Source organism: Rutilus rutilus (genome assembly GCF_951802725.1).
Source record: "Rutilus rutilus genome assembly, chromosome: 23".
NCBI classification, from domain to species: Eukaryota; Metazoa; Chordata; class Actinopteri; order Cypriniformes; family Leuciscidae; genus Rutilus; species Rutilus rutilus.
The window spans coordinates 14,950,960-14,978,334 of record NC_140233.1 but is presented as its reverse complement, the minus strand read 5'-3'; the positions used below and the strand labels follow the sequence as shown (position 1 = coordinate 14,978,334).

Sequence of the window (27,375 nt, the reverse complement as noted above, 5' to 3'; positions counted from 1 at the left end):
AATGTTTGTAACTGACATTAATGAAAGTTATTATACCCAAATAAGGCATTTGATGACCTCACTACATTTTAGAGATCTCTCCATCATCCATTCTAACTATGAATGACAGTTCAACCGTGAGCGTCTGTTATAAAGCATACCAAACTTGAGCTTCGTCAGACTTTGATGGGTTATTACAGAAGCTGTTGCTTGGCAATATCAGCAGCAGCATCGGTGTCCCTAGAGAGCGCGCGAGAATAGAAGCACAGGATGCGCACGCACGCCCAACACACACACGAGCGCCGCGCGAGTCGCGACCGTTCACATCTCACCAAACACCGCTACCAATCGCTTTAAAGTTACACTCCGACCGCAGATAGGCATTTCATCGCGGGCTACGTTTAATTTACGTGCCATGGTTCAGTTACTAACTCGGCACTGAAATTTAAACCGTTGAATTGAGCCAGCACAAACGGAGCGCCTACAGCGGCACATTTGAGACATATGAAGATTGTTGAGGTAAGTGTTGAATGTGCTAACGTTTTTTCTTCGTGTTTTGTCCTAGAGGAAATAATAGAATTAGGTCCCCAGGCGAGAAATTTGAGCTTCAAAGAGGTAAGAAAGTGCATGTGTCCGAGTCTGGACCGCGGAGGAGAAGTGAGGAGACAGACATTTTTGGAAAGAAGTGGAAACGCAGTCCTACCGTTAGTTTGGGTGGCAGTTACCTGTCTGTCGTGTTTAACTGTAGGACAGTAATGTTGCCTCATTCGATATTTTGTTCAAGTGGAAATGATGAATGTCACTTTGAGTTGAACAAGACGGTTTTCAAAGCTGAACTTTGAAAGATTAATTGTCAGCAATTCATTTTTTTTAAAATGATTTTTATTTATTGACTTATTTTCAAATTATTTAAAGGGATAGTTTGTCTAAATATGGTTTCAAAGGGGATTCAATTACATATGACTTTCTTCTGCAAAGAATGCATAAAAAAAGAGCCCAGTCATTCTTCTTTTCATTTTTGTTCTCATAAAACTGAGGCTGTCATTCTCCTTAACATCTCTATACTGCATTTGCTCCACACTAGAAAAAAAGTCATATAGTATGATGGAGTTTTGATTTTTGGGTGAACTGTCCCTTTAAGAGCATTTAGTTCTTATTCCAACATGCATTTTAATTCACTATAGGAAGTTCTTTTGGAAATAGAGCTTCAATTTTTTATTGCCCGTCACAGTTAGAAAACAGCGCCATGTGTGCTGTTCTGTCTCTCCAACAGATGCCACATCCATCACTGTGATGTTCAGGATATAACTCACACCTTTTCAGAGGTGTGCTGCGCTGTCTCATACAGATGGCTTTTGGGTGAGAAAGAGACGTTCTCCTTTTTCATTCTGTGTAGGACTCTGAAAGGGAAGATTTAAGAGATCTTCACTCTGATTCCTTTGAATTATTTCTCGGCAGGCTATAAATAGGATGGTGACATGCCCCTACCAGCTTCTAGTTAAGAAATGGATGTGCTCAGAGGACAAGACTTTCTAGCATGCGTTCTACTCGTTTTTTCCAAATGACAAAAATAAACGAAGTAGTGGTTGATATCGCAACAATTAGCCTATTTGGCCAGTCAGTTTGTATCCTGTACATCTGCAGTGTCACAGATCATCCTGAAAGTCTTTCAAAAATAATTTTAACTTAATGTATAGATAGAACCACTTTATTCTTATGTTAAACCATGCATTATTTGAGCTGTACATGTTATAATTTATTATTTGAGCATTTTAAATGAATGTTAACACATTTTTCTTTACGTCTAGTGGCTATACTGTTGAAACAGTATCGTTTATGCATTGGGCCTATTCACTTGCATTGCTGTCGATTGAGCTTAACCCAAAATATTCACTTTTTACATGGCACATCTACTGAATGTATGTCTCTTTTAAAAATGTACAAACCTTTTTAAGTTTAATCTTTAATCTGTTCTCTCAACTATTCACCCAGCGAGTGAATTATGAATGTAAGAGCTCTTCTTTTCCCTCCCAAGGGGATCGATTCGATTGGCTGCCCAACATTTGGTCTTCATCTAATAATTTTGTCTCGTAACAATTCCGCCTGTATTTCACCCTGTTCTAAACAGAGGGTTATTTTTACTTTCGCTGGCATAGATATTGCCTATATAATGGCCTCCTTAATTCTGTGGAAATAATACTTGTGGGACAACTCATGCATTTTTTAGCATTATACTAATGGATATTTGCTGTTTGTGGAGGCCGCAGAGAGCCGTAACATTTTAAAACGACCACTTAAGGACAGAAATCTGGTTTGGCTGTAGCCTACGCACGGTACGTTTAAGATGACGGGATCCTTGTCATTTTTTCATTATACATTGTAAATATGTTTGTGATGCATACTTTTTGAATTAGCACTCTCTTAGTGTTGCAGGTCTCTAGTGTGCATTAGGCCCCGCCCACTTTTTCAGCGGCGTTGGTTCTGGAAGTATTTTTTTTCATTTTTCTCATAGGGATTTCAAAGAAGTCTTTGTTAACACGTTTTAATGAACCAAGCCAAACAGCTACAATCCCATGAAGCATCGCAAACAGCATAATCAAATTAAAAATGATGGAGAAATATAAAACTAATATTTAGGGAGACTGACTCAATTAGGGCTGTGTTCCAGTCCAAAATTGTCATGGCCTTCACACGCTAACTTCCCTCTGTCTCGTTCACTCGGATGTATGTCATTGCTTACGTTGCACGAGTGCCCACTACTGGCGGAAACTGCAATGGGCTGAATTCGAACGTCCTAAGCCCTTGATCACTTGGAATCAGCTATGAAGTTGATTTATTATTTTAATATTTTTTCCCTTTAAGAATTTGTTTAATGCAGCATCCAAATGTGTATAGGTGTGTTTGGGTTGTTTTAAATAAAAAAAATATATAATTAATATATCATAGAGTTTGTTGTGGTGGTGATTAGATGAGATCTGTGGTGACGTCACAATCGTACTGCATTGAGGGGCATATAGCTGAAGTGTACATATTAAGTAGACTCGATCCCTCAGTCAAAATGGCGGCAGGGATTCCCCCGAGGGGAAGTGCTTAGGGAAGTTCGCAAGTTATTGTATAAAAGTGGACTGGAACGCAGCCTAGGCCTATGCCATTTGCAGGGCTTCATGGGAGTGGGCGGAGCTAACGAGACATTTTGCTGTTTTGTGCTATTTGATTGGTGGAATTTTCTGTACAGCATCATGGGTAATGTAGTTTTTCACCTGGAATACCACAGTTAAACACAATTATAAAAAAAAATAAGATGAAATAATGCGGACTGACAGCTTCAACGGAATCAAATACCATCAATTAACAACCTCTTAGCTCACAGTAAGTCTGTCTTTTAAGGTTTATAAGTTATCGTTCAAAATCAATTTCCTTATAGAGAAAATGAATGTTTTTACTTCGGGAACCGACTGTTACAATCTATTGAGGTGTAATATGTGCTTTAGTTGAGCCTGTGGACATGTAGATCAAACATATACTAGCAGTAATAATCTGGCATGCTAGGCTAGTATTTTAATATGATGATGGGTTAGATTCGTAGACATTAGACCAGTGTTTCCCAACCTTTTTTTTTTTTTTGCCATGGCACAGTTTTGATAAGTATAAAATCCCACGGCACACCACTATATAAAAATATAGGCTAACAAAATTGCACAAACATGCATTGCTTCAAATGGCATACAAAAAATAGATATTATATACTCACATTAAATGTGAAACTTGAGCTTTGAGTCAGGTAGAACCACAATAAGTTCATAGTATGGCATTGTTGAATGATGATAAAACAACAGATTTACATATCGTAGCTTTCGGGCGGAAACCTCCTATTTAATTAAACACTGTCGTCGAAGTTGGTATTGTGGCTTTATGGTCAGACACTTGCATGTGTCATTATAATATTAACATTTTATGAAAATCAAGCTTAAATTGAGTAAGCCTACAAGGTTTTTGACCAGCGAATGACATGTTTTCTCTGTCACCGGAACATGCGCATCTGAGGCAGTACGTGTATCGCATTACGTTTTTATCAACGTACAAGGTATTTTACGAAGTTTATAGTTTTCTTGTTGTTGAAATCTCACGATCAAAATATCATGATACAAAACATGAAGTGCTATGCACAAATAGTAGGCTATATTTGCTTCAACTACACATTGAAGACAAAGACCCATTCTCCGCTCTTCAAATACAAAAAAAAAGTTAGCTTTTAATTATGGACACAGTGTTTCTTGACTAAAGGAAACGCTGTACTTATGCAAACATCATTTCTTTATTTACCCTTGCATTGCAAACAAGCAGGGATTTTGTTTGTTTGAGGAGCCAATGGTTTAGTCACAACCTCTTTTAAACGCTTTTTCATTAGTTAAATGATTGAATAATTAAACACACACGTGCGCACACACTCACTAACTCAAGTCTTGAGCTCTTCAGCCTCACACACCTCACACCCACACAGTATTCCTCTGTGAGCCTCATGACAGAGTCTGCTGTCTGAATGTCAAGGACAGAATCAGAAAGCTCCAAGAGAAGGTAAAAGACAAGTTCTCACTCTTTATGATTAGTCAGGCCCTGAGAGGATGAGGGTTTGACATTCAAAAGATCCACTCATCAAACTGTCTGACTGGAATGTAGGCTGGTGACATAGGAGATGGGTGAACCAACTGCAGGGTAAAGCTATGAAGACTGGTGTGTCAGTGAATGTCTTCGATTTTTATTCTTTAATAATTCATCTAAACGCTTTCCATGAGTAGGGTATTAATTTTGGGCCTGAAATTCTTTAAAAAAAGGTTTTCAACAAATTGTCAGTGACTAGAGGTGCCTACACTCTAAGAAAAATTTACAAAAGCTGTCACTGTGGCGGTACCTTTTCAAAAGGTACACCTTTGTACCTAAAGAGTGCATTTAAGTCCCTCAAAGGTACATATTGTCCCAGTGACAGCTTTTGTACCTTTTTTTCTGAGAGTGTAGGTCCTTCAGAAAATGCTGATTGTTGTCCAGGGTAAAGTATTTATTTTATGAGCTTATTATATTTTCTATTCATTTTATGTTAATATTGCAATTTTTGTTATATATATATATATCTATGCAATTCAAAACAATTTTATAGCAAAATGCATTGCCATTTGGATATCTGAATTTTCAGGTAATAGGCCAGACCACAAAGCTGTTGCTAGCTATTTAAAAAAAAATATATATATATATATATTATATATATATATATATTTTTTTGTGTGCAATACGTTGGGTAATGTGTACGAAACAGTTTGTAGATTGAGATTTTTTTACTTGTCTTCTTATCATGCTTTAAAAGGGTCAAAATTATGTTACTTCACAGGTGTCACAGTTAGGGAATAATATATTGGATTATGGATTTATGTAAAAATTATGACATTTGAATGGTTAGATACAGTTAAGAAGGTCGAGAGGTGGGACAGACCAAAATCACTAAAGAATCAAAAATACAACGAAGGTGTGCACATCCCACACACCCTTATTGGGTACGGGTGGAGGACAACAAAATAATGATAATAGAAAAAGGAAATGTGTCCACACTGAAAGTACTGCTCCAAATAACTTTTGCACGAAAACTGCATGTTTTTCCTTCCACTCAAAAATGGGCATTTACAACATGGTATAATAAATGATCTGTGGGGTATTTTGAGCTGAAACTTTACAGACTTATATTACATCTTGAAAAAAGGGGAATAGGTCCCCTTTAATTAGACACACTCTGAAAAACATGTGACAATTCATATTATGTGACACACAAAAAAAAACTTAATCATACCATACAAAAAAACAAAAACAAAAAAAGATAATTTCAATAAACAAAATATACTAAACAATCCACATGATGGTAAAGACTACAATAATATGATATTAAATATTCAACTCTCTACACATAAGCTGTAATATTTTATAAAGCAGTATGAAAAAATAACAATACCTTTATTTTTAAAAACTACATCTTTGATAATAACAGCAGATGAAAAAAAATATATAAATCACTATAGGCTTAATATCAAAATCCTTTGATATTCATAATGAGTCAAATTCAGTCATAATGGTGACAAAGTATTTAAAGTATAAATCCAAAAACATTCCATTTGTAACAATTTCTTCTCATAATCACCTCCTATGTTTTTTTTATTTATTTTTTTACATTTACTATACCAATGTATTGCAAAGCAGACAACTTGTCTGAAATGTGACTCTAGCTGTGCATATCTCCGGTCCTGATATTGCTACTGTGTTTTACTATTACAAGTATGCAATGCTCTAGAAGGTTTCCCAAAATATGCAAGACCACAAGGAAACAGAATAAGATGAGTAGAGGAACAGGTAATAGTGCCACATATCAAAATATTACGACCAGTGTGTGGATGACATCTGTGTGTAAAAGAACACTGTGCACATTTACCACACCTATAATTACCTTAGGGAAGAGTGGGAATGCCAAGTTTATGCCAAGTTTAATTGCCAAGATGCTTCGCCAGGGAGTTTGATTGACAGGTGATCTGACTAATCATATTCCGCCGAATCCGCCATTTTTGTCTGACAAAGCAGTCAGGAGAGTAGTTGAACTTCAAAAACGAAGCAACATTCCTCCTCATGTTCTTTCATGTTTATTTGATGCTATAAATTAACTAGAAGGAAGAGATGATCGGTTCTACGTGGCTCTACGAGGCTCTACGGCAATCCGTCAGACACATTAAACAGACAAAACGGTATTTCTTGTTTACATTTCTTTAAAAAATGACCAAATTTGAAAGTTGAGACTTTGTTTTTATATCAAAAGTACAACCTGGTATGTCCTGTCTGTCAGCGCGTTGTCAGTGTCCTCTTTGCTCCATGATGTATTGAGAACATGGTGTGTGGCATGAGAGCGACGTGGCTTGTCGGACATAAATTCAGATTAAACAAGCCATGGAGATTGAAATATATTGTTATATTCTTCTTTAAAAATACCTGATAATTTAGGATCACTAGAAATAATAATATGGCAATGCCTTTTTAAGACTTTACGTAACTCTGCACCTGCTGACTTAACAGTGCAAATAGGAGGATTGAAAAATTGCTTTTTTATCTGAGGTATAGCATTAAATATCTTTTTAGCATTTTTGATCCATTCTTTTCAGTAACCCCGATTCAAGAATTTTTTTGGTTAAATTCTATATCTAATTAAATATAGATATCTACCCCTAAACCTTTATAAGGTCTCATTAAACATTAGTTAATGTTTTAACTAACGTGAACTAAAAATGAGCAATACTTACAGTATTTATTAAAGTTAGTTTATAAAAATACAGTTGTTCATTGTTCATGTTAGTTCACAGTGCATTTACTAATGTTAATAAATACAAATATTGATTAAAATAATGTATTAGTAAACATTGAGATTAACATTAACTAAGATTAATAAATGCTGTAGTATTATTGTTCATTCTTAGTTCATGTTAACTAAAGTAGTTAACGTACGTTAAGTGATGAAACCTTATTGTAAATTCAGAACTCATATCACATTGCTAATTAATTAAGCGACTGAAGATCAAGCATAATGCGATTTTTTTTTTTTTTTTTTTTTTTTTTTATTGTCATGGCAACCAACATTAAGTAGCAAAATGGACCAATGGATTAATCCGCAAAATGCACTCCTTTGTTCATTGAATTTTTTTATTTTTTTATTTGTAAAGTCATTTTGAGTCAGCTTTTCCTTTCGGTGTTTGGTGTTTTTAGCCCCCAACGGCGCCTTCCAGGCAGCGAGGGGATGGGTAGGTTTAAGGTTGAGGGTAGGGTTAGCTGCCTCTAAGGAGCCATTGGGGGCTAAAAACACCATCGAGCTTTCCTTTCTCAGGTTAGGGGTGTCGAAACTGATCTTAGACCAGCATTTACGGCAATATTCTTAGAAACACCTCATGGTCAGGGTCCAGCGAGCTTTGGCCATCATTAAGGCGAAAGAAAGATGTGAAAAGTCTTGCTGGAACTGTTGTTTAAAGATCATCCCGAGTAAACATCTGTCTTTTAGAGAAGCGTGCACAGTAATATTAGTGTGTAATTTATTTCCCTCCGGGGCCAGAGCACCTCATGTGTGAGGGAGGTCAACATATGGTGCTGAGCTGTGTGTGTATCTGCGTGTGAGAGGCAAAGAACGCAAGCTGTTAAAACAGAGTCGGTATTACGTTGTGAGCAAGCAGAGAGTGTGTTTCGTTGTGTATCGGATGAGTGGCCAGCCGTGTGTCCGCCCCAGTGAAGTGACTAATGTAATTTACACTGTCACAACATAAGGCAGGATGACAGGGGAGAGAGGGAGAGCAAGGCACAGTGATGACTGACCTGTCAGCACTGATCATTTTGTGTGTCACGCAGGCAGTTCGGTAAGAGTCGAGAACCTGTAGCGTCAAAAGAGGACCTGAGTGAGAGTTTCCTTGGGTGACGGTCATGTGAATCGACCGTGATTTGGCCAAGCAGGACATATTACTGGATCAACATCAAAAAACATTGTGACTATCAAATACCCTTAAATTCAGATGGATTCATAGGGGCGTAACCATATGTAATTTCCCAGTATCGCTATTCAAAAATGCGGCAATGTGTATCATATGATAGATACAATATGTATTGTATAGTTCCCCTAAAATGAATGTTTAGACATTTAGTTTAGCATCAAATGTGGTAAACCCAGAAGGTCACACATTTAAGCTTCCATTAATTATTAATAATACATGTAAAATAATTATTTAATAAAATACAATATTTAAAACTTTTTTAAATGTACGGGACAGGGCGCAAGCTTATGTGTTTAACATAATTCTGTATTTTTATCCAGGCAGAATCATGAATATTTTTATTCTGGTGTCGCCATTGCCTGGTGCTTGGGGGAGAAGGACCAAGTCTAAGTCTATTCAAGTCCACCCCTGATGTAATACCAAATTTAGTATTTTAATAAACAATACTTTTTGTTAAATGTTTGTCATATGTCTTAGAAGTAATAATTAAAAAAACCTGAGAGTATTGTATCGTGAGATCAAGTATTGTGTATCGAACCAAATATCTACCCCTCAATATCATCATATTGTTTCTAGGACCAACAAGAATGTGAAAATGTCCTTCTTGGAAAAATCACAGTAAGCTTCATGGGTAGTAGAAAGATAAGAGGACCTGAGTGAGAGCAGTGCAAGACAGTAGCATCTGGAGACTTGCATGGGGCCGGTTACTATGGCAGTGAGTCTCTTAGGACGTCAGGGAAATAATACTCAGCGGGTTGCATCTTAGTCGAATTAGACGCCATATACTTGATTTGATTAAAAAAGAAATAAAGATTCTAAGTTTCTTTAAAACATTTTATGTATCAGATGGAGTTTGAAATATTGTATTTGTGAGATGCGAGGACATGAATGACTAAGTGAAATCATATTTATTTATTAATTAATTGCAATTTATTTCCCAAATTGCCACGGTCTATGTGAAGCATGGTGGCAAACAAGTTTGTTGTGAATGGTAATGAATTATGCAAAGTTATTAGCCCCTTTCACATATACAGTTTTTACGGGTATATTACCAGTAAATTACTGTTAAGAGATCATGCGTAAATAAAAATGATATTAAAACATCACTTAATATTGAATGCTCAAGGTTCCCACATAATACATAATCTGTATGGGTGATTCACTATACGCACAGCAACCTGATGAAGATCAGCTGTACCTCATGACAAGTCATTTTGTAATAAACAGATCACTCTAAATCCCAGTTTAACAATCACGTGCTGCAAGTAATTACTGATTGGTGACAGCTATGGATTATAAGATATAGCCTATAATGAACTGTCTGCAAATACACTGCCAGTAATGTATATGATATATGAAACCAAAATGGGAGGGAATAGATTTTAGAGACGAGATGAGAAAGAAATTCAGAAGTTTTTAAAGATTCATGCCCTTTTTACAGATTATTCAGTATATCCATGCAGAAAGCCGCTGATGGATGAGGGGTCTGTGTACACATATAGGACCAGGTTTAACCTTCCTCTCCATCCTTCCTTTGATCCCCAAGTAATCACAGCCCTTCCTCCATCATGTTCTAGGAGCGCTTTACTTAATGAAAAAATGCTGTGATCTGTAAATGAAAAGGCTTTGGCGGGTCTCTAACCATTAATCCACGTATATAGGGTAATATCACACATGCCCAAGAATCAATATGGTTCTTTCCACTGCAACCGGAGAAAGATTGGAGAAAAACTTTTATTCAGGATTTATTTTTTTACTGAATATACTGAATATAGTGGTTCCCAACCTTTTTTGTCTTACTAACCCCACATGCCATTAGGCTTATAATTGTGAAAAATATGCTCACGTTACATATGTAAAACATAGTGCCTTTTTTAAGAGTAGCTAAAGTGTAAGAGACCTTTTGGGGACAAATGAATCGTTAATTTGTTACAATTAAAAAGTTAATTACAAAACAAGTTACGAGATTAATTGTTGTTAAATAGAATTTGTATTAGTTTTTGTTCTTTTTTTTTATTTATTATATTATTTTTGAAATAATAATACATCATAAGTAATAGTAGAAGTATTATTAATAATAATACTTATAAAAAAGTATTTGTGACTAGGATAAAACTTTTACGGTCATCATAATATTAAAATATTTAATTCTATATCAACATATATATATATATATATAACAATGATAATTAAAATAAAATTATAATAATAAATAATAAACACAACAACAACAATAATTATATTATGATTAATAATGAATTATTATTATTAATTTATATTTATTTATTAACTTTTTTTATGTAAGTATGGTATTAGAGTTGTAATTTCTTTTTGATAGGTTTAATACCCCCTGGTGTATTAAATAATAAATAATAAACACAACAACAACAATAATTATATTATGATTAATAATGAATTATTATTATTAATTTATATTTATTTATTAACTTTTTTTATGTAAGTATGGTATTAGAGTTGTAATTTCTTTTTGATAGGTTTAATACCCCCTGGTGTATGCATGCCGCTGGTTGGGAATCACTATCCTAAAGCCCTGTATGATGACAAAGCATGAGCCGTGAGACATGCGTGCCGCAGTATCATTTTTATTCAGTGTGAGAGAATCACTATAATGAGACATCTTTCATTCACTCCAGTAATACCTAAGGAAGTGGGCTGGAGAATATTTCAAGGATAAGCTATCTTCCCCTTTGATAAATGTGCAAGTGGGCATAAAAGCAGATTTTTGATATTCAAGTTAATAATGCAAAGACATAAAGATCAATTGATTTCTGTCTGTGCAGCGAGAGTGATTTATTTCACCATTTCAGTGTCATTAGGGAGGAAAAATTATTGTAAAATCAAGTCATTTGGGTAAGCATACTGTGGAGCTTTTTCATTTACATTCACATTACATTTGATTTGAAAAGGGTGATTTTTTTTAAGGGCCAATCATTGTAAAAACCTCTGATTCACCCTCTATTTTTTAGCTGATCTGCTGTTGCTATGATTCAGACTGTACATTTACTGTAACCTCACTTGATGTCCAGTTAACCCAGTAAATAACCTTAGTGGTCAGTAATCCATTAACCCAAAGGATTTGACATCATTAGGTCCTCCACAGCTTCCAGACAGCTTTAGAGACAGTTTTTGGCGATCAATAATGTTATTATATTGTAGGTTAGGATTGATTTTAATTACATAGAGAGGAAAGTTATTTGAAAACTTACAAGAGTTAAAAAAATATGATCATATAACATTTCCTGTGTTGTTTCTCAGCTTTCTGTTTTTTTTTTTTTTAGTTTTAGGTTATAGGACACATCCAATCCAGTTAAAAGGCAGAGCCAGTTCTCAAAATAAAACTACCCATGCACAGAGAATCATCAGCATGCCATGTGCTAAAATGATTTTACCTGGGAAAGGGAATTAATAACATCAAAAAAGCAAATGGGGATAAATGCTGCTTTTTTAATAAGATTACACAGATTATGTTGACAAATCAATGAATATGGTTTGCTATGTTTGAACGTGGTAAACTGGATCAATGGTTTTAATCATTTCTAATTTCAGAGTACTGATTCAACAGGGTAATAATTGCAAAAGTGCAGGTATAATATTCAAAGCAATGATGAATGTGTTCGGCAAGGAAGGACAGAGTAAAGTGGGGGAGAGACAGTGGGGAAGCTTATTGATTTGCGAATATGTCCTCCATCTGTCACCATAATGAATGTTAATATGACACTACACAAAATACAGCAACTCAACAGATCACATGAACCAGTAGATAAGACTCAAGGCTGTTTTTAACTTAGCTTCACTAGCAACTAAACTTTTGCAGAACTCAGTTTACATCTCTAAATAGTCCATGTACACAACCTCACGTCTTTTGTAATGAACAGCTGTCTAAACAAGTCAGACAAAATTGATTTAGTCTGTTTATGTAAATACAGAGGTTTAATTTATCATGGGTAATTGAGCACATCTGGTCTTTTTGAGCCTGTGATGTGGTTCCAACTTCCAAATTTGCAAATGTTGCAATCAAACATGATCGAAAAAAGCCTCTACGATGTACCTGAATTATACAGTATCATATGACTTCAGACTAGACTTTAAGACAGAACAATCAAAATAAACTATCTTTATACACGTTCCTGGTCTGGACATAATTTATCGGTGTGCGTTACCCAAAAAATAAGAAACAAAAAAAAAGTTTTTCATAGTCATAATAACCTGCTCTGGCCCTGATAAGACTTTTCTTTTTGGCTCGCGTCACTAAGGCCGGAGGTTTTCAAATGTTTTAATGCTGTGGACACCCCAAAATTATCCCCTATATAATAATAAGCTATGTATATTCATGTATAAAAACTAATTTATTCTGTGAAAAAATGTATTATAGATATTCATGAAATATAATTTGGAAAAATATTTAGTTTCTACTCACAATGTATTTTTTTATATCCATCAGTTCATCACTACTTTAAGATGTATAAACCTGAAAAGAAGCTTAAAATAATTGTATTAAACTCACGATTTCCGACCATTACAAGGCAGAATGAAACAATAATATATAAATTTCAAATATTTTTATTTCTGACCTTGGCCGAGTGGTAATAAGAATAAAACTTCTATAAAGTGACTTCTTAAAGTTATTTAGAGAATACGTTTATAATGATCCACCACCTAATTTCCATATTTCACATGAATATTAAAGCCTGACTAATTGGCAAGTACAACAGTTGCATAAGAGTTTGCTTAATAGAAGTAATAATGATTAAAAAGTGAAAAAACAAAACCCTTTTGGCCCGGGTTTGAATTCTAAGTATAATCACAAGTGAATGTCAAAAGTAAGATCTTAAATGGCAGGGTAGCATCTGGTGAGAGAGCTGCTTTCATTAGCAGAAGATCCTCTGGCTTTACTGAGGAGAACAGCTCTAGATTACATCCACAGGTTTCCTTGTGCTTCTCAAGACCTTTTTAAATCCCACTATCATACAGGTCAGGGATCAGCAATATCCTGGGACTGGGGTAATGGGGGAAGTGGTCCAATTCAGGGAAAAGCAATCAAGCCCAGATAAAAGGAAAGGGGGCGTCGATGAAGGAGCAGGTGCATGGGGTGTTTTTTTACTCAAAGCTGTTGTTAAAGAAATCTAACCCCATCACCTGAGCTGTGATTGCCTGCAAAGATGCGACTGTACACATCAAGCTGCAATTTTGGTGTTTTGATGTGGGAAGATGATAAGGCCAGTTTCCATCTGGCAAAGGTTTGATGTTCGGTTTTACAGTAGAAAATGCAGCACTTACATTTAAGTGCTGAATGGAAAATGCTTTCAAGCAAATGAAAATGACTTTGCAAAGCAAATGAAGCCACATTCACAGTGCTACATATAATTTCTGTAGTTGCTGGGCTTTGATTTATTGTGCTGACACACAATTTTACTGGTCAAGACCAGTTAAAATTGTTTTTTTTGTGTTTTTTTTTTTCATCTCAGAGTTCTGGACTTTCTGAACTTTATCCGATAAATACAATTATAAGTGTTAGCTAATTTTAAAGATTTTTTTTTCCAAAAATTAGATTTTGTGGTCAACCCTCTTACCAAGTGATTTTAATTCTTTAATATTGTGACACCCAAGAAGTCATCATTTGGACTCTTTCTACAGCATGGCGGGAATATCATTCGAATATTTGGTGCTCAAGAAACATTTCTTTTATCAATTGATCAATAAAACAATGTTGAAAACAGTTGATTTTTACAATTTTACAATACAATTGATTTTAGCTACATTTAAACAAATGCATTAAGTTGAACTTAATCAATTTTGTTTAAATGTAGCTAAAATCAATTGTGTGCAACCACTTACGATACATTTTTTTAATTAAATTCAACAAATAATTCTTTTCAGTGTGTGGAAACTGTTAATTAATATAATTTATATATATATATATATAAAGTTTACCAGTAAAGTTTACTGGTTGAAAATCACACAAACCATGGTTTATTTAGACATGTCCCAAATTGGTTTGTAAACCTCATATGAAGTGAATGAAAAATTTTAAATTGAGTAAGACCTCCTTCAGGTATTTTCTGAAGGTTAAGCACTTCCTTCCTCTGACTATTTGTTGAAAAAGAGTTTCAGGTGCTATTTTGTAGCCTGTTTGTGGAAAAGTGCCATTTAATGTGGAATTAATATTATTATGCACAGTCCTATTAATAATGTTAAAAGCAGATTAATTCAGTCTATTAATTCAGTAATCAGTTTATGACTTCCTCCTCAGTGTTCCAGATTTGTTTGGTGTTAAGCTCCACAAAGCACAGTGTATGATGAATGTTTGTAATAAGAATTTATGTTTGTGTGGGTCGTCTAATCTCACAGTGTGTAGAAGGTACACATGGAACAGGCAGGGCAAGATGTTTTGTGTAGGCTTCAGGTCCCTATAGGCTCAGCACATGATTCCTTACGCTGCTCTCACCTGCTGAGAACAGCAGACCTGGCACACACACACACACACCACACACAACTGTGCCTCCCTTTCTCTCTTTCTTATTCTCTGTCTTGCGGGAAATGGGACCTTGCAGTCAGCAGAATATTCATCAGATAAATCTGCGAAAACACAACACGCTAAATATAAATGCATGCACATTGTAGCGTGAGATACAGAAATAAACATTCACAAATGCAAACGCCCCATTGTCCTTTTCAATTTGTTACTAAAACTAATACAAGTTTTCAACAGTTCCCAACAGGAGATTTTACTTTTTTTTTTTTTTTTTTTTTTTTAAAGAAGAGTGCTGATTGCGAATGAAAAAATTGCCAAGAATGTTCTGGGTGGTTGCTAGGGTGTCCTAGGTTGTTGCTAGGTGCTTGCTTTAAAAGAACTCTAAACAATTCTAATTCCAGACTCTAAAACCACTAGCTTATCTTACAGAAGTAAAGCAGTCACGACGGCCTTGGTTGCTAAGGCACTGTTGAAGTGTTTTTTCTCTGTGTGTGTGTGTGTGTGTGTGTGTGTAGGTCCCACCGCCAGGGCCGTGCGTCACAGGCCGTGATGTGGGTAGAGTGTAGGGTGCTGGAGGCCGGCTGTGGAGGCAGAAGGAGGTCCCTACTCTCCACAGTCATGAGAATCCCCTGCTCCTTCTGGTTCCTGCTGCTGTTAGGCGCTGGAAGTCTTCTTCTGCTACATCTACAGGACCTCACAGAGACACTCCAGCAACAAAACCAAGGTCTGTCTAACATGTGTCTCAGTCTTTTATGCAGTCTTGCTATTTCAGTTTTATTTTTTAAAGAAAGTGTTCGCACTGTTAAAATGTTTTGCCTGGTTGTCTAAATACGTGCTTCATGTGATAGCATCAAAATTAAGTATTTTCATTCAAGAAATATTATTTATTATGACTAAATACGACTCACAAAGTGGAAAACATCTTTATTATAATTTAAAAGTAACCAACACATTTTTTAAATATATATAAAATATATCAAATGAAAAAAGTAGATTGTATACAATCTGTATGTCTACATGTCTTCTGTCGTCTGATTGATACAGTAGTTTATACTTTTTAGTAAAAAGACCTTATAGTATAATTGTAAAAACATGCACTTCAGGTTGTGGTTCACGTGTCTTTTTGCTATGAATTCTTTACAGATTTGAAACACAAGAACAACTATTATTGTTAGTAATATTTTAGATGCGTGGTGTAGGCAGGACGTGAAGACGAAGATAAAAGTGAACCGAGTTTATTGACAGAAAGATAACAACACCAAACTGAACTAAAGCATTAACGAAAAACACAGGCATAAATATATACTAAGTGAAAACAAAGATGATTGGATTAACACAGGTGATACAAACGAGGTAACTGATGAGTAACCATAGAAACAAACTAGAAGGCAGTGAGTAACCTAGGAAACAAGAGGCGGGAAACTTTGAATGTGACTGAAGGTAAACAAACTAAGAGTCCATGAGGGTGAAACTAAGAATAATCGTGACAAACACTTACTAGACTGAAGTAACTTATCCATATATCACTTTTTAGAAAAATCTACTATGATAGGCTTTTGAGGAACATTTACTGTATGTGTTCATTTCTTAATCATTTTTGTATTTCATTGCATTATATATTTTGCCACCATAATGAAAACTACAGAGCTTTGATCATAAAACTAAGCATTTAAATACACTGGTCTACAGCCAAAATCCTTCTGTAATAAATGTAGTCAAACTTTACTAATTTTGGTTCACTGAGAACAAAAATTATGCTTAAAATTGCTGATTGGCGCTAGTTTTCAAGATGTGCTATCGGGTCAGTATTACGACCCACGATTTGGGAATGGCTGAGAATAAGTGAGTTATAAAGGGAGGGGATCTCAATATAAAACAGAAATGACTAAAATACATCTTTGACTGGATCTATGAATAAATCTATAACTGAGTTTGGAAAGTACTTTGCTTTTTAGGCAAAACAATGAATAATGCAATGCAATCTGAAGCTGGTATTGCGTCATACAGTACATGATATGAATTGTATCATGTTGATCCTAGAAGGATGGATGATCCAATCATAACAAAGCTTACATCAGTCTGCTGAACAAATTACCCTATATCAGCTCTAGAAATCATATAGCAGGGGATGCAAAACTTAATTCCTGGAGGGCCACCGCCCTGCAGAGTTTAGTTCCAACCCTGCTCAAACACACACACACACACACACACACACACTGTACCTGTAGTTTTTAAATTAGCCTGAAGGACATGATGAGCTGGATCAGGTGTGTTTAATTAGGGTTAAAGCTGTGGCCCTCCAGGAACAGAGTTTTGCACCCCTGTCATACAGCGTTGTGCTCTCTCTTATTAGTCAGTGTTTGATTTTGCAAAGGGACACATTTTTGTTTGCCAAAGAGAGCAGAGATGCCTCGTACTTGTGTAAACTAGAGATAACTTCGAAAAGAGTAAATTGAGCCCATGATTGAATACAAGAGACAAGCCAAGAAGCTCAGAGTAGACTCTGAATAGAATTAAACCATGTACATAATAGTTTTTTGCATTAACCACAATAACCATTTTGCTCATTTTTAAAGCGTTACATAAACAGGAAAGGTGACTGGTACTATCTACACAATTGTGATGATTTCAGTGTGAGGAAGGAAGAAGACGGGGTCAGCTGACTGAGATTTTTGCGTTTTATTAAACTAATTCCAAGAAATCACAAACGAAAGGTTGCGCTCTGCACAAATAACAATAAAGCCCTATTCGTACTGGATTAGTATTATCTGGGGACCTCGTGTGATTTAGAAATTACCCCCCCCCACATCTGAATTTCATGTGGATAAACGAATCGTGTGATTTTACTCGAAATTACTGACTTATCTCCCGGATATGATGTCTAAAGGCTATTGTTGCTTGGAAATGTCTTGTCGTTATTATAGGTCTAGCTGTATGATATATCATAAACAGAAGAATGTTCCTTACCACATGCTGCTATACATGTCATCCATCTCCATCTAATAATTATTTAAGTTTTTGCTCTTCTGATGGTTTTCAGCTTTCTCTTTCTGCAAATTGTATAGTTGTATCGTATCATGGTGTATAGCGAAATGACCCAGCACCCACAATACTATCAAAACACTCTAACGCAGCCTCCATTCTTTGAGAAAGATGGATAAAAAAAAAGCACACAGGAAACAAAAACCTTGAAAAAATTATAAACGACCCCGCCAAATCACAGAGATGCCGATTCGCACGGGACTAATATTATCACAGGACCTCTGTGTTCGGCGAAACATGGTAGATCATTTGCGGGGGAATTTTTACTTCTACTACTTACTACTTTAACCACAGACAACCTCCGCAATTATTACAAATAACTAGAGGTCACCAGGTAATACTTATCCCGTGCCAATAGGGCTTAAAATCAGCTCTTTCACTGCAGCACTTGTGTTTCCAGTCTTTAGTTCTCAGTCCAGTCTCTCTCTCTCGCTGTATCCATTTCCTGGTGGCTTTTATCCTGTCTCTCCATGCCAATTACTGAAACAAGACACAGGTGTTTGCCATTTGCACTTGACCTACACACTCCTCTCCTGCCTCTCTCTCCCGTTGCAGACCTCACTGAACCACGCCCCCCTCGCCACAACAATATACATAGACCTAAATATCTTGGAAACAGTAGCCAATCAGTTGTTTTAATTGATACATATTTTAATTCAGCACATCAAAATACATAATAAATAGCACATTTTAATGTTTGATTAACAAAGTTCGGGAGGAGCACGTTCAGATAATTAACCTACTGTAATTAACATGAGAGGAACAGAACACACAGAATCAGAACACACAGCCACCTCTTGTATAAACAAGAACAGACAAATGAACAAACAAAGGGGCCATTTACACAACACCGTTTTCAACTAAAAATACATTTTATTCATCAACATTTAGTTTATTCATAAAATTCATCAGCTAAAATCCGTTCATTGACACGACAACTGCGTTTTGGTGGCCTGAAACCGCAAACTTATGAAAACCGGGTTTCAAAGTGCAAGTTTTTGAAACCGACGCCCTTATCATCTCTGTGTAAACTACAAAAACGTGAATCTGTTTAGAATTTTTCTTTGTGTTCAAAGGTTTTGACATTTTCTTAAAGAAAGTAAAAAGGGACTTTATATCAGAGGCGAACATTCTAAAATTGGGATTACAGTGAATGTTTCTGGCTTTTAACCCTCTGGGGTCTGAGGTGTTTTTGGGGTCCTTGAGATGTTCTGACATGCCCTGACATTTGTGCTTTTTTCAGTTGCTTATAAACATATTAATGGCAAAAAAAAATTACACACTATTTAGCACAAACAGGGCTACCATAATATGTGAGCAACAAGAATGTACATGTCTGCATTTTTGAGAGAATAATGTTTATGCGTGGTTATTGAAAAAACTAAAAACTAAAGTTTCTGAAATAAGGCCATAAAACACATACTAAATATGTGCCAATAAGACTTTTGTCTAATAGATGTCATTGCCTAGTGTTTTTTCTTCAAAATGATGTGAAAATCACCCTGCCTAATCATTCACATAACACAATACATTGATTTGAATTTTGCAAAGCACTTTCTGTTTGGAAAGGCCATATGCGGAGTGGGCGTCACAGATCATGCATATGTAGTGGTTCACACCTTAGGAGACAATGGGGCCCGCATACTTAATTAGCCATTCATTCAGGTGAGTCACTGAGCCACAAGAATGCAAGAGCAACAGTTGGAAGCATCTCAATTCTTTTTTATTTTTCCACATATTGTGCTTGCAATTTGGCCTATAATAGCCAAGGAAAACATGTCTAGTAATTGTGCAGTTAATTCTCATACTGTATTTTCAGTTTTGGAATATTTATCCTCTCCCCAAATTTGTCACTAATAAAACACAATAAAAATTATTTAAAGAAAAGGCTTATATTTACCTTTTAATAGTTTGTTTACATCTACCTTGTAAATATATTTTTTTTATTAAAAAGGTTACAATTACAACAACAATTCAAGTGTAATCTTTCTTTGTAAAAACTAAAGTATACATTTTATCATACATATTTCAAAGTTAAAAAGGTTACAACAACAATAATTACAATTTCAACAATATTTCAAGTGTACTCTTTCTTTGTAAAAAAAAACAGATTATAGGCCTACATTTTATCTATGTATTCATTACTTTGAATATAGCCAACATTGGAACAGCTAACATCTTAGTTGATGACTTTATTTTTGACAAAAATAGTAGGCTATTTTATATATAGAAATTGCTAAACAAAAGCTTATTTGATGTGGCAGTATATTCTACAGTAAAAACTGTACCCAAATCTAAACAAAATGTTGTCTTTCATATTTCGCCTGACTGTAACGTTGTTTTCATGAAATATTAGTGCATATTGTTAATTTGCCGTAATATGTTGCTTATACAAATAGCCTACATTTTATTTAAACATATTTCAGTTGATTTTTACTCATCTCAGTATAGCAATACAGTTTGCTAAAACAACATAATTCATTCACACACGCGATTTAAATTTAACTTCTGGCAAAGATGAAGTTGATGATTGACTCGCGATCTTCGCAGTAGGCTAGTGAACGCACCGGAGAAATGCACATTTATTAGGCTACATAGTTTTTTTTTTTTGTGTGTGTGTTGTTGTGATTGTGTAGCCTATATTTACTTTAAATCCAGTAAATTTGTTAATGAAAAAATTATTAAAATTAAGATACAATTGACACAAAACGAAATTCGTTTTAAAGAAAGGATTTGTACTTTCTGTTTTGAGGTCTCTGTGAATGTTTGAAAGTCTTTTAGTGCTTAGAGCACTCGCGTCCATAATGGAGAACTGTCACGTAATATTGTTTTTTTCCTCATAAATGCGAACACGAAAAATAAAAGACAAAAGACTTTAAAGTAAAACTTACTCCGAAATTGTGTCCTCGGCGGAATTCGCTCTTCAATATGCTGCCGTTCGTCGTCTGTTACAATCTTCCTCTGAGGAAACAACCCGGCGCTGTCCAGAATCATCTGAAGGGCGTCTTTATTACCGGAGAAGCGTGCCATACTCAAAACGCGATGAACTATCAGTGAGTCTGATGAAGAAACGGTGTTTTTATGGCATTGATCGGGGGGCGTATGCGATGCATACTAGATCACCTAAACTATTTACATGTGAATCGCGCCGGGGGCGGGGCGGCCGCAGCTCATTTAGAGATAATGAAGGGAGAAGGAAAAACGGTACCTCTCCTTGCTTTCAAGCGGATTACATGAGTTGAAAACATTTGTGTTTTATATAAATTACTTCATTTAAAAGAAGAGATTTCAAGCTTCATAAAGACATAACTCACATGCCTGTGTGAGAAGTATTCGCTGAGTTATGATTCATTTTCGGACGCGTTTCAGAATGGACTACACGGACAGAGAGAAGGCAGAACCTAGCTTCGTGTTTATTTTTCTTTATTTGGCAAAAAGCACCACACTTTATTTTTATTGTGAGTATACACAAAAATAATACACATTTAACAGAATCGATTGATGTATGAAACTCCTATGGAAAATCAAAGTCAACAGAGTATTTCTGAGTTTCTTTTACACTGATAAAAAAAAGCGAGCTGGTATCGCCGGCGATACCGCCGACCTCAGGGGGTTAAAGATGAAATTTACTCAGAAGACAAAGTAATAATACAGTATTATCAAGATTAACATCCTTAGAATGTAAATATTATAAATTATGTAATTTGTGTCTATAGGCATGTGCGTTCGACTCTAGTGCCCCGTAGTAAAATAATGCGTATATGCGCAGGCACGTAGTCTTTACACAGTGATCGCCAACTACTTGTCTGGCATGCATAGTAGCATTTTTATATATATATATATATATGGATACATACATCTACATCAGACCAAACCTGCATACAATTATTTTTACAGTACCAGCAGTTATTTATTGAATTTTGCAGCTCCAGTAAAACAACCAGAGGACTCATCTGGCAAGGTGATGTCCCAGCATACACTACAGTTGTCCTCGCCGAGAGCTAACACTGGGTTTGATTACTGGCATTTTTCGGTTTATTTGAAGTGCTAGAATGCGGTGAAGTGGGCTTTAAAACTCACTGTGTCTTCCCTGCAGAGCCATCAAAGCAGCTAATATTGTCTGTTTCCATCTCGCGACACGGGAAATTGTTAGCTGAGCACGGAAGCTCATGAGGACGATATTGTACTGATTGTGAGATACGCAGGGGAGATATTGCAATGTTATCTCTCGGAAATGTGGGTCAATGAAAAACTCTACAGAAAGTCTTAAAGGAAATTTGCCTGTCAACCTCACTGCTGTTTGTTGATGCAGTATTTAACATTTCATTTTAAATCAAATTGGTTTAGTGAGAAATGTTTTTAAACACATTTATGGCTAGGCGTGCATTTTTGTTTATTGTGGTAACTCCCTCAGAGACATTGTCAAGTTCAGTTTTAATAGAAATCATTTTAATACAAATAAAACAGACTTTTACACACTTTTGCTGTAACCTTTTCATGTAAGTTGCCATTCCTGTCAGATCACAGAGACAGAATTCAGTGGCTTCCTCAGTAATTGAACATTTACATGAGCCTGGAGCTCAAATGCTTGACAAGACACAAACAATAGATATGCGGAACTTCTCTAAATGCATTACATTTGAGACGTTTTAAAAAAAAAGTAGAGCTCTTTGGCGCATTAGAATCTAATTAGGGAATGACTAACCTGAGATGACTGAATCTTACGTTACTATTGACTGAGGGATTGTGTAAGCAGTCATTGGTGGGGAAGCTGAATAACAGTTCAATAGTGCCCTGAAAAGGGAGTCTATTCAGTTTCATCTCTCCTGTGCTGATTGATCTGTCTCTCCATACCCTCTGATCCAACCCGCCCAGTCAATGACAGCTGTCTCTGTGGACCCTGAATCATTGGCAGGGAAGCCGCGGTTCAGACTAAGTTTTGGCTCAGAGGTATTTCAAACTGTTGAGGGCTTGTGGGGTTTTTCAATTTTAGAAAAGAAGAATTTGTTTTTTAATATTGCTACTAAACTTTGCTGCATTCATTAAACATTGAATTAGGGTTTAGAGGATAGTTGGCAAAAAAAACAAACAAAAAAAAAAAACCCAAAATTTCCTAAATTAAATTATTCACTAAAGCCAAATAAATTATTTAAATATTGTTTGGAAATTATTTACTTTGTGTTAAGTTAGTATATATTCTTTTTTATGTGAGATTATAAGAGAAACATTTTAAATTTAGTTCAAAAGAATTTGTGTACATCTTTTCCCCCCCAGAAAACCATTCAAAAGTGTATTTTTTATTTCTTACAGTTAAAATACATTTTTTAATTATTGTATTTCTCAAATTGTCAGTAGACTTCCTGGACTCCAGTTCCTAGTTCATGCAATCTGTCTTCAGTTTAAAGGGTTAGTTCTCCCAAAAATGACATGTCTATCATGAATTACTCACCCTCATGTCGTTCCAAACCCGTAAGACCCTCGTTCATCTTCGGATCAAGATTTTTTTGATAAAATCTGAGAGCTTTCTGACCCCTCATAGACTGCAATGTTATTACCACTTTCAAGGGCCAGGAAGGTAGAAAAGACATCGTTGAAATAGTGTAAACGACTACAGTGGCTTAACTTTAATGTTATGAAGCGACAAGAATACGTTTTGTGGGCAAAAAACAACAACAAAAATAACGACTTCAATGCTGTCTCAGCATTGGCCGGCTCCTGTATGCGTCTTGGTGCTCACGTATAGTCACTGTCAGAGGCTGACACAGAAGGGAAGAAATTGTTAAATAAAGATGTGTTTTTTGCACATACACGTCGCTTCATAACATTAAGATTGAACCACTGTAGTCACAAGGACTATTTTCATTTTATATTTTAAGTTTTGGGTGAACTAACCCTTTAATTCAAATTTAACTAATATTGTCTGTTTCCATCTTGCGACACGGGAAATTGTTAGCTGAGCACGGAAGCTCATGAGGACGATATTGTACTGATTGTGAGATACGCAGGGGAGATATTGCAATGTTATCTCTCGGAAATGTGGGTCAATGAAAAACTCTACAGAAAGTCTTAAAGGAAATTTGCCTGTCAACCTCACTGCTGTTTGTTGATGCAGTATTTAACATTTCATTTTAAATCAAATTGGTTTACTGAGAATTTTTTTTAAACACATTTATGGCTAGGCATGCATTTTTGTTTATTGTGGTAACTCCCTCAGAGACATTGTCAAGTTCAGTTTTAATAGAAATCATTTTAATACAAATAAAACAGACTTTTACACACTTTTACACACAAAACTAGACTTTTGACAAATTTTGACGATTGGACTATTAGGGGTCAAGATATGTCAAATTAGCATGACCCCATCAGTCCCTTCTGGTCCTTTAAATGCCGTTTAGATACACTATCTAGACCCAATGAGCATATTTCGTCACTGACGACCATTCAAAAGAGGACCGGGGGGGGCTCTAGTCTGTGACTATAATAACTTCTATATGACTCTCCAGTCCTGTATAATACTATCATATTTCAGAGAAGTTACAGTCAATGGTTATCTATAATTTTTGCTCTAATACATCAGCAATGATACATTACACAATCCTTTCAGCAATGAGTCTTGGTGATAAAACTTGTGGGGATTTTTGAGTGTCTGTATGAATGTGGGCCAAAAGGAATCAAAAGAAATATGACTAGCCCTGGAGAGGGCATATCTCTGTTCATTAAGACTGATTCCTTGTGCATGAAACAGAATGAATCGCATAAGAATTCAGCCTTAACTATCCAATTGCAGCTGTGGATGTTTCCACGATTGTGTAATTTGATATTTTCCTACAAATTCTTGTAATAACATTGCTGATGTGTTTAACAAGGCGAAGAGGATTAAAATGCACCAGGTGTTTTCTTACACTGACAGGAACATGGTGGAAGTAAACTGACATTTCCTAAATAGACATTTAATGCTGTGTTTAAAAAAGTAAAGTCTAGACCTTTTAGCCCTTTTCACAATTATCTCAGTGATGGACATTCCATTATGAGGTAATTAGTACATCATTTCAGTGATACTGATGCAAAGAGCCTAAGTAAGAGTTCTCAGCTGCCAAAAAAAGGATGTGATCAGTCACACAGGTCAGTCAATTGTATTGCTTTCAGACGGTCTATTGCAGTCAATGGGATTATAAAGAACTACATCATAGCACATGCATTTCCTACCGTTCCCCTGTCTAATTTGATTGCCATTGAGCTCACTTTGCACACCACTTAAACAAGATCAATACTCGTTTACAGCCCTGCTAGATTTACAAGGCAATTTGGAGCAATTATTCAAGTCAATTTTAACCCCAACTCTGCAGAACATTAACAAACTCGACTTTCCATTTAGGATATCATTATTGTCAATAATTTGATGAGTGCTTAACCCCTCTGACCCATCAGCGACTGCCTGAAGTGTATCATAAGCGAATCCCTAATATTTTTTTAAAAACAATTCACAGCAGTCTAGCAGTACAAGTACGTTGTACTGTGTATTGCATAGATAAGAATACCATTTCCATTTATTTGTATTTGTTGTATAAGTTTGAGGGTTTTTTATTAAATAAATAATTACGTTTTACCATATGTCAGTTAAACATCTCTAGATGTTCCTTTGTTTATATGCTTCCACTCCCACACACAGTTACACTTTCTCACACACACACAAAAAAACAAATCATGGTGGCTGTTGTTACGTACAGTGGGTACGGAAAGTATTCAGACCCCCTTAAATTTTTCACTCTTTGTTATATTGCAGCCATTTGCTAAAATCATTTAAGTTCTTTTTTTTTTCCTCATTATTGTACACACAGCACCCCATATTGACAGAAAAACACAGAATTGTTCACATTTTTGCACATTTATTAAAAAAGAAAAACTGAAATATCACATGGTCCTAAGTATTCAGACCCTTTGCTGTGACACTCATATATTTAACCCTTAAAGACCTAGAACATTTTTGGGGCGCCTGACTCACCTGTACTTTTCTTTGTTTTTCTAACCCATTCTAGCAGCAAGCATCAAGTGCCATATATCATTTTAAACAGGAGAACCTAAAGTTTCCAGCTAGCTCATTTAAAGTCCCAGTTTTACATTTCTTTTGTCAGAGAATTTATGAAATTAACAGGATTTTAAGAAAAACGGCAGCAAAAAATGTGGTGTTTTCAGTGTGAACTCAAACACAACTTCCTGAAGTTTTGTTTTTTTCTTTTAGAAAGTTAGACTTGGTTGTTTTAGACTTCCAGATGAAATTTTGTCTACATGTAACAATCCCTCAGCAAGTTATAGCCATTTATTATAATATTATTCTAGGCGTTTTTGAGCAAAAACAGGTGTATTACATTTACTGACAATGTAGATGTGTCCAAATAAGTTCAGGAAGTAAAGTAAATAGAAAAGTTGTTATATTACAACAGAACACTGAAGCAAACATTTTTCTTCAGAAAATTATATTATAATTTGACCATGAACAACAAATGCAAACAATATAACAAGTAGTGACAACTGTGCAATATAAATACTAACAATACATTGTGTAAATGAACTCAACAAATGGTTCAAATAATCTTCACAAACTAAATACAAAAAGAAATAAACAGTGCAAATGAAGAAATGGTTCATTGAGGGTAATATACTGAGTGCTAATGAACAAATAGTGCAAATAATCTTCACAAACTAAATACAAATAGATAAATAAACAGTGCAAATGATTCAAACAATCTTCTGAATCGGAAGGTTTCACCAGGTCTAACGACTCGTTTAAAAAAATCAATTCTAACACATCCTCCGATTTGTACTGCTGTTTTTTTTTACATACTCATGCTCTTTCGTGTTTTATGCTCTTTCATGTTTTGCGCTCTTTCGTGTTTTGCGCTATGGTCAAAAACTCTGCATCCATTAGTTTTCATGCGTAGTTTTCAATGCATTGCGTTTGTTAAAAATGTATAAAGAAACGTGATTGGTTGTTAAAATCACCAATCACTATGTTTGTTGGTTGAGTTGATGACCGTTTGGACGAATCTGGGCATGGGGGTGGGACTAAGCATCAACAATCGTTCCTGTTTGGCTCAGAGAAAGAAACCACATGTGTTTCCTTGACGAATCACTGCTGCAGATTTTGATGACGCAATCACCGGCACTACGCAGCCTATGAATGACCAATAGAGACACCCGTGATAACACGGGAAAGCTGTGAATCTCATCTTTACGGTGCATTTTAAAGCATACAGATTGGATTAGCGACTCAAAAGTTATTAAACATTTTAGAACGATAGTTATTTTATG

At 35.5% G+C, this 27,375-nt stretch overlaps 1 protein-coding gene across 1 annotated transcript in view; it reads left to right on the top strand.

The window, feature by feature from the left end:
- Window positions 1-380: 380 nt before the first annotated feature.
- LOC311282904 (carbohydrate sulfotransferase 8) overlaps window positions 381-27,375 on the top strand; it is a 60,644-nt gene continuing 33,649 nt past the window's right edge. The window contains exons 1-2 of the mRNA XM_084397000.1: window positions 381-498; window positions 15,540-15,748. Coding sequence (XP_084253126.1) covers window positions 15,574-15,748 — 175 coding nt within the window. The 5' untranslated portion in view covers window positions 381-498; window positions 15,540-15,573. The remainder of the gene's footprint in view (window positions 499-15,539; window positions 15,749-27,375) is intronic.